This window comes from Vombatus ursinus, unplaced genomic scaffold (assembly GCF_900497805.2).
Source record: "Vombatus ursinus unplaced genomic scaffold, bare-nosed wombat genome assembly UNPS02010284.1, whole genome shotgun sequence".
Lineage (NCBI taxonomy): Eukaryota > Metazoa > Chordata > Mammalia > Diprotodontia > Vombatidae > Vombatus > Vombatus ursinus.
The window spans coordinates 4,422,843-4,432,334 of record NW_020950062.1 but is presented as its reverse complement, the minus strand read 5'-3'; the positions used below and the strand labels follow the sequence as shown (position 1 = coordinate 4,432,334).

Genomic DNA, 9,492 nt, shown 5'->3' with positions numbered 1-9,492 from the left:
TGTGTGTGTGTGTGTGTGTGTGTGTGTGTGTGTGTGTGTGTGTGTGTCTTGCTAAGTGGGCATCCCAGTTGCTGGCAATTAGACTGCCTATTTGTCTTGTTGCCTTTGTGGTATAATGATGGTAGAAATCACTTGCAGGCAAGGTCATCTAGCACTGTGGTGAAATACTGTCTGCACACCAGCAAGACCTCAGGCCACTGACAAGTGTCACGTTTGAGAATTTGAAAGGATCTCTGCAAACTTTCTACCCAAACAGGAACTAATGTGTGAATTTTCGGTGAAAAGAAAAGGGCCAGATCACCATTGGCACTGGACACCTAGAAAGCGAAATACTGTCACTGATGACAGCAGAGATACTTTTTTTTTGGTAGTTGATCCTAGTGCTTTAGCTGTGAAATACCTAATCTTAATGGCCATTTTCTAGTGACATTCCTTGTTTAAACTTCCTCAGCTTTTAATAGCAATGTATTAAGTACAAATAGTCATAGGAACTTGGGTCAGCGAGGTGGCGCAATGGATAGAGGACTGGGCCAAGAGTCAGAAAGAGTCATCTTTCTAAGTTCAGACGCTTACTAGCTGTGTGACCCTGGGCAAGTCACTTCACCTTGTTTGCCTCAGTTTCCTTATCTGTCAAATGAGCAGGAGAAGGAAATGGCAAACCACTTCAGTACCTTTGCCAAGAAAACCCCAGATGGGGTCATGAAGCATCAGAAAGGACTGAACAACGGTCACAGGAGTTTAGTAAATGTCAGTGGCTCCCTATTGCCTTTGGAATCAAATTTAAACTCTTCTTTATATTGTTTGTGATTTGGCATCAATGTACCTTTTCAGAATTATTATACATTGTTCTTCATGTTCTCAGCATACATGATACTCCATCTTTCATTCTTTCGCTCTTTAATAGGTTTTCTGTTAATCCTACAATGTGTTCCTCAAACAATTAATAATGACAGCTAACATTTACATACACTTACTCTGTGCCAGATATTATTATCTCATTTGATCCTCACAACAACTCTAGGAAGTAGGTGCTATTATTATCCCCATTTGACAGATGAGGAAACTGAGACAAACAGAGGTAAAGTGACTTGTCCAGGGTCACACAGCCAGTAAGTGTCTGAGGCTGGATTTGAACTCAAGTCCTCTTGACTCCAGGCCAGATGCTCTATCCACTACACCACCTAGCCCCTACTTGTTTTCCCCTCTTAGAACCCCTAGTTTCCCTCAAAGATCTGCTCAAATGTTGCAGCCTACAAAAGACTTTTCCTGATTTTGATTTCTACATATTTATTTTGCATCCCTTTTTTATGTCTGTGTATATATATTATGTATATATATATACACATGTATATAATATACATATATATATCCTCTGTTATGCAAGTTCCTTGTGAATGGAGATTTTTAAAATTTTTGTATTTGGTACATAGTACTGGACAGGTAGAACAGTAGATGGAGTACAGTACTTGAAGTCAAAAAAACCTGAGTTCAAATCCTGCCTGAGATACTTACTAGCTATGGCATCCTAGACCAGTCACTTAACTTCTGCCCTCAACCACTTCATCTGTAAAATGGAGATAATAATAACATCCACCTCCCAAAGTTGTTGTGAGGATCAAATGAGTTAGTATATGTAAAGAATTTTGCAAACCCTAAATTGCTTTATAAATGCTAGCTATGATTCTTATTAGGGATTTAATAAGCACTTATTGATTAATTCTTTGATTGAAGTGGTCACCAATTTCAGAGGTAGAAGAGACGTTATAAGTCATCTGTATTCCTCCCTCTCGGGAATCTTCTTTAACTGAAAAGTAGTCATCCAGCCTCTGTTGACTCATGTCCAGTAACAGGGCACTCAGTACCTTACCAAGCACTCTGTTTTCATTTTCAGGCGGCTCTAATTGTTAAGTCTCTTCTATGTGCAACTGAAATCTGCTTCAATTTAACCTCAGTTCTGTTCTTGAAAACCACACAAAGTATCCAAGATCTCTTCCCTATCAACCCATCAAATATTTTAAGACAGCAGTCATGTCCTTCTTAAATCTTCTCTTCTCTAAGGCTAAATATTCTTAGTCTCTTCACCTATGCCTCATTTGTCTTAGTTTTAAGTCCCTTTACTGAAAAAGACCAAGGTTCCCGACGATATTCTGGGCCATCTCCAGTTGTCCTGATCTGTGTCTCACCACTGGATTCAGATTACTCCAAAGGAGAAAGTGAAGCTAGTGACTTTGCACAGCCTTCTCTCACTTAAATCTAATTCCCTTGCAAGTCATGGTACCATCTTCCTGATGTCATGGTCCTCTTCCAGAAAGAAGGACAAACCAAGAAGTCTCTTTACTATCTTAGACATTCTCCTCTGGATGCGCATACATCACTCTGTTGATTATCCCTCTCAGAATGTGGTGCCCAGTGCTTTTAGTGGGGTTCCAGATGTGGTCTGGGTAATGCAGGGTACAGTATCACTGCAAAAGTCCTTGTAATGAATAACAGACTTCATTAATGCTGACAAATTTGAAGTACCCTTTTACTTGACTCACAGAGTTTACAAGTCAGCTAAAAACTCTAGTCATTTCACATGAACTGCTGTTAATAAAGCTAATAAAAGTTAGAGAAGCTAACCTTTATTAACTTAAAATTTTTTTTAAAAAAAATTTTGTTTTCCGTTCCAAATCTTCTCCTTCCTTCCCTCTGCTCTCTCCTCTACCCATTGAGAAGGCAAGAATAACTTTTATTAACTTGAGCCATTTGTGTGTAGGTGCATGTGAGAAGTCAGAAAACCTTAGATACCCATTCCTGTCCATTGGACTCCTCAAAAAGTGATGGATGGTTTTGTTTTTTTAACTAATTATTAAACAAGAGTCGTCATCAATTAATAATAATAAAGTAAGTGACAATATAAACACTAAGATTTCCAGATTACTTTATGTACACTGCCTCACTGAAACCTTACAACAACTCTGTGAAGTAGGTGCTATAATTATTCCCATTTCATAGATGTGGAAACTGAGGCTAAAAGAGGTTAAATGATTTTTCCATGATCATACTTGTCTATGACAGGGTTGAGTCATACTGCCATACTGTCTAGTGTTATATCCACTATACCATGACTTCATACAATTTGAAAATGAGAGTGGTCCAATGGAAAGAGCACTGGCCTTGGGGCCAGAAGAGCTGGGTCTAAATCCTGCCTTTGATGCTTACTATCTTAATGACCTTGGACAAATCCCTTAACCCCCCTAGACCTCAGTTTCCATACCTGTCAAAAGAAGGAGTTGTACTGGGTCGCTTCTTAAGCTTCTTCCAGCTCTGCATGTCTTATCCTAAGGTCTCTTAAGAGTTTTATACACACACACACACACACACACATATACATATATACATACATGTATGTATATATATATATATATATAAATAAAATGTATTTTTTTTCTTTTTAAAGCTCCATAAATTTTTGTGAAGAGCCTTGATCTCAAAAAAGGACTTTTTATCTTTGTCTTCCCAGGTCTGTCAGTTCGTTGTTTCTGTGAATGGTCTCAACGTCCTGCATGTTGACTACCGGACCGTGAGCAATCTGATTCTGACTGGCCCTCGGACTATCGTGATGGAAGTCATGGAAGAGCTGGAGTACTAAGGAGGCGATTTCCCCCTTTCACCACTGTATCAGACAAATATGATCATAACTACCTGCAAAGAGTAATACAAAACAATGCAAGGGGAAAGCTGCCTTCCCCACCTAAATGGATGGCAGTGACCATTTGTGTCCCTTACCCCCTTTAGTTTACTTTCATATGTGATTTAAATGTGCAAGTGCCCTTTAAGAAATCCATCCTTCTTCTCATTTAGAAAACTGAACTTACCATTATACAGTGCCACCTACTCCATGTCGTTTCAGTGTTTATTATAGTGGTGTTCTTTTACTTTTACATCTTTTCTTTTCTAGAAAGAAAGTGAAGTTCTTCTCTCTCCAAACTTCAAGATGCCAAAAATTCCCATGAATGATAGAATGTACTTATTTAGGTTCTCATTTCAAAATCCTAGTGAAATCAGCATGAATGAGTGTAGTAGCATTGATAAAAATTCAATGAACCTCATATCAAAGTGACACCTGCAGGGCCCTTGATAAACTATGTGCCAACTTTTTAAAGAAATAGATTGAAAGTACTGACATGTCTGAAACCCACCAGAATCCCACTTGATCTCTCTGCCACTGGCAGTCAGCTTTTTTATTTACAATATGCTTCCCAACATAGTATGGAATAGAAACTTTTGTAATTTTTTAAAAGCATTTCTTAAAATATTCTACAACTCTCAGAAGGTACATTGCCCTTCAGGGGCTAAGTGATTATAGGCTACAGAAACTCCAGTCACTTTCTGGCCTAATCCTAAATCCACTGAATGTATATAGACAGTCATTTATGTATGTATATATGTGTGTATGTATGTACATACCTAGGGGAGCTAGGAGGCCCAGTGAATAGCCTAGAGTCAGGGACACATGAGTTCAAATCCAGCCTCAGACACTTACTAGCTGTGTGACCCTAGGCAAGTCATTTAACCCTTTTTGCCTCAGTTTCCTCATCTGTAAAATGAGCTGAAGAAGAAAATGGCAAACCTCTCCAGTATCTTTGCTGAGAAAACCCCAGATGGGATCACAAAGAGACAGACACGACTGAAAATGACTGCATGTACATACTTGGTAGATAGATAGCTGATATTCTGACGGTGTTTGTTGCACTTGATTAGAATACCTTTTTACAGTGGGGAGAAACAACAACAATGAACTGCAGTTTGACCTACAATGTGAGAAAAACAGAAACTGTCTGTCACCTTCCTATTTCAGGGCATGTTTTCCCCTCTAGCATTGACTTTCTTGTGTAACATGTCCTATGTCTCTGTGCTTGTTTTTTTAGGATTGTCTTCCACTGAAATCAGAGCTTGTGGTTGTATCTTTTGAGCTTGTGTGTGAATGATGTGTTTTCTTTTTTTGGCATGAGAAAGAGTTTACTTGGGGTCTCCAGGAAGGAGATGAATCCCAAAGGAAATTATTAATGGCCTGTGTTTAGGGTATCCAGGAGTTGCTAGACACGACTTAATTCTATGTAAAAGAATTCTTAATGCAACTGGATTGATGCACATAGTATTGGGTGTGCATCCATTCACCCCATTGCAGAAGGCCTTAGGATAGCTGACGCTCGCATTTTGGGATAATAATACACTGTGGCTGTCTTTCCTCACAGGTAGAATATAAGTGAATACAGTGCTTTGTAATCTAATACTTACCTGACCTTCAAAAATGTTGAACAGGAATAGAATCTTTAACACTAATATGATTCTTTGGACCCCCAGATAGCATTTTTAAAGGATTTTTTTCTTAGCATCCTTTAAATTGAACTCCATTAGGGAAAAAATAGTATCTAGAGCCAGGGGTGGGGAACCTACAGCCTTGAGGCCACATGTGGTCCTCTAGGTTCTTGAGTGTGGCCCTTTGACTGAATCCAAACTTCCCAGAACAAATCCCCTTAATAAAAAGGATTTGTTTTGTAAAACTTGGACTCAGTCAAAAGGCCGCATCCAAGGACCTAGAAGGCTACATGTGTCTTCCAGGAGGCAGGCTCCCCGCCCCTATGATATGACTGGTGTAGGAAGCCTTCTGAACCATTCATAGTTAGCACCTTCTCTGCAACTTACGTCTTAAAGAGTTGTCTGGATCGTAAAAAAGTTAAGTGACTTACCCAAGGTCACAGAGCCAACATGTGTAAGAGACAGGGTTTTTTTAACCCAGGCATTCTTGGCTCTGAAGCTAGGCTCCTACCATGCTTTAAAGAGAAAATAACCCTTTAAATCTAAAAAAAAAAAGATCTTTAAAAGATAAGCAAATCTTTTCTGTTATCAGATCTTTAGGGCTTTTCGACATAAGGAAGAATCCCAGTCATGGAACTCTAGAAATCACCTAGTCCAACCACCCAAGTCTCCATCTTCTTTTCATGCCATAATGCCCTAATCTCTACAGTCTTAGGACATCTTCTGCTCTCATTGCCTTCACTGTGATACTGCCTTGAATTCCAGATGTTTTAATTTGCTTTGCTCAAATGAAGACTGACACCAAAAGAAAAAAAGACTTTTAGCAAAGAACTGAATTCTAATTTGCTATAGTGGGTGTGTTCCAGCTCCTGTTTATTGATGGAACTTACAGGATCATAGATTTAGAGCTAGAATGGACAGTGGAGATCCTTCAGCAATTACTCAACCAATCACTCAATCAACAAGCACTTCTCAAGCACATTCTATGTGCCCAAAACTACTCTGAGTGCGGAGAATATAAGACAAAAGTGAAACAAACTCTGTCCTTAAGGAGCTTACATTGTAATGGGGGGACAATATATCCAGATACACACACACACACACATACACACATACACACACAGATATTTATAAAAGCAAATGCAAGGTAGCTTTGGTCTAGGTCCAACCACTTCATTTTCTAAGTTAGGAAGTTGAGGCACAGAGTGGAAAAGTGGCTTAGCCTAGCCAGGATTCATGGCAAAGATATGAATTCAGGTCTTCTGCATGCCAATCCAGCGCTCCCTTTGCTATATCATGGCATTGGATGGTGGCCTCCATAATCTGCCTTTGGAAGTCAGAGCTGTTAATGGATTCAGTGCCATAGTTAGAGAAACATTGCCACAAAGGGGTTCAGGTATAGATTTTACGTATGTACTTGATTTATGGGTGTTTAACTAAACTTATCCCATTTGTAGCATAGGTGCTAAAAACCAGGCTTGGTAACCTTCAGTTATAAATACAGTCTTTTCTTTTGGTGGTACTTGTGCAAAACAATCACCTCCCATTAGGGAATGAAGTGTTTTGCTAACAAGCCAGGCAAGTGAATTTCAGTAGGAAACGATATTTCTGAGAATTTGGGGCAGCTCAATGAAATTTTCCTTGAGCATATTTTAGCCAGGACTCCATGTTGACCTTCCATTACAAAGGTCAGTACACCAATTCAGAAAGACTTGGTTTGCTTCATTAATTGAACAAGTTGATAATTAAAGTCAGAAAGTTGGACTAGAAAAAGAGATTATGTGATGATTGCCTTGTAAAGAACAGCTCTGTTCTGCCCTTTTCTTGGGTGTAGCTGGGGTGTACTTTATCTCCTTTCCATTCAAGTCAGCAAGTGCAACTTTTTGCCAGGAAGTGGACCAGGCACAAGGATCCAAGGTCATTGTACATTCATTAGTGTCTGGAGGAGTTCCCCTTTCACTCCTTATTGTTATGGCAATAACAGTAGCATTGTGCTTTAAGGTATGCAAAGCGATTTATAAATATCTCATTTGAACTTCTGAGACAATGCTGCCTTTTAGGCAGTGCAGTTATTATGATCTCCATTTGACTAGAGAAGTTCAAGAGCTTGTCTTTGGTCACACTGCTAGTGTCAGAGGCGGGATTCAAACCCATTTCTCTGCTGACTCCAAGTTGGAATCTTTTCACTACACCCCCACTGTCAAATTCAAGGCGAGGGAAAGAGTGAATCTGATTTTGGAAAGGTTTTATACATAAACAATCATTCAGATTTAATTTCCAGGCTAATGACTATAATTAGCCAATTAGTCCCTGACTGAGACTGTAATTTTTAATTATGAATGAAGCTTTAAGCCTAATTAAAGCCCGTAAATCATATATTCATAGAGCATTACTTTGGGAAAGTATTGGAAGGAACTTTAGAAATCGCCTAGTCCAACCGCCTCTCTTTACAAAGCAGGAAACTGAGGACCAGAAGGTCATGTAACTTGCTTAAGGTCACACAGCTAGTGTGGAATGGAGGAACCAGGTTGAAAATCCAGGTCTCCTATATACCAGTCCAGTACTCATTCTACTACATGGTGCTTCAGCCATAGTAAATTACCTTATATCTGCAGCGAAGAGTAGAAAATATAGTTGGCACTTCTTTATGTAAGTGAATGAATACAAATAATATTATTATTATGAAATTAATAATATTATATAAGTGATAAGTAAAAAGGCATATCATGCCATTTATTATCAATAAAGCAGGATCATCAATTGCACAGACCTCCTGTTATTTTATATCATGTGAAAAATTAGCAATTTTTGTGTGCCCTTTGATATTTCACCAAATCTTAGACTTGAAATTCCTTTTCTAAATCTTGTACCTACTGCAGAGTAATGGAGTAGAGTCTTTTCTGTGCTGTTAGCTAGCTGTGTGACATTAAGAAAATTACTTGACCTTTCTGGATCTCAGTGTCCATAACTCTAAAATCAAGGGATTATTTGATCTCTGAAGTCCTTTCCTGCTATAATATTCTATTACATACATATGCACATATGCATATGTACATATTTATGTATATATAAAATATATAATATAATTTTTACTAGATCTATAATTTCCAGTATGGAGCTCCAGGTGAAGAATTCCCTCCCCTAGTGCATATCAGCATCTTCTTTTCTACTCAAGGTCTTAAAGAGTTGCCTGGGCCATGGAGAGATTAAGTGATTTGCTCAGGGTTATACAGTGAATATGTGTTAGAGATTAGAGGTGAGAATTCAACCCAGGTCTTCCTAATGCCAAGGCCAGCTCTCTCTCAATTATTCTATGCTGCCTCTCATGATTCTGTGATACTTTTACAAAAATGTCCCATGTCTACATGGCACTCTTTGTGAATTCTTGCAGTTGCTTTTTCTGCTTCCTTAACCGATATTTATCTCTTTGAAAATAGATGTTAGAAGTAACATGATTTTTAAAATCTACATTAGCAACATGTCTGCTGTCAATGCAGCTCTTTGTTTATGAACTCAGTTCTGTTACAGACAATGATAAGCAGCAAAGTAAATGACTTGTGAAGATCCTACTGCTTGACATTTTTGTGTTAATCCCTGAAAAACAGGTCTGTAAATTTACAGGGGGAAGGAATCAAGAACTGGAGGGCAACATGTGGAAAGAGTTAATTTAGAAATGGAATCTCAAAATCATAGAGTATTAATCCTAGAATGTACCTTTGAGATGATTTAGGCCATCTTTGTCATTTTACAGATCAGAGAACTGAGGGCTTGAGTAGAGTGGTAATTTGTCCGAGGTCCTGCAGAAGACAAGATCTGGGACCCACATCCAGGTCCTTTGATACCAAGTTCCTCAATATGGCAAAGTTGGCGCAATAGGAAATTGATAACCAAATCTATTTTTTTGTTGTTCAAACTGGTCTCTTACCTGTCTAATTTTCCCTTTCAAACTTGCTATGTGGAAAGAGCCTTCTGCCAATACCTATTTTTAGCTGATACTGTGAACTCAAAACGTTCAATGTTGAAGCATTGATAACCCCAAGTCAATGGTGATTTTTGTAGCCCCAGAACTTCCTTATTTAACTAAACTGATCAGAATGTCATCCTGGTGCTATCATTCAAGGTGCAACTGCTGTAAAGCAGACTTTGGGAAACCAAATGTTTTTCTTCATTTAGACATCTTGAAAGGCAAAA

General features: G+C 38.6%; 1 protein-coding gene across 1 annotated transcript in view; it reads left to right on the top strand.

The window, feature by feature from the left end:
• DEPTOR (DEP domain containing MTOR interacting protein) overlaps positions 1-3,877 on the top strand; it is a 195,019-nt gene extending 191,142 nt beyond the window's left edge. The window contains exon 9 of the mRNA XM_027854027.1: positions 3,503-3,877. Within this exon, the coding sequence (XP_027709828.1) occupies positions 3,503-3,631 (129 nt within the window). The 3' untranslated portion in view covers positions 3,632-3,877. The remainder of the gene's footprint in view (positions 1-3,502) is intronic.
• Positions 3,878-9,492: the final 5,615 nt, after the last annotated feature.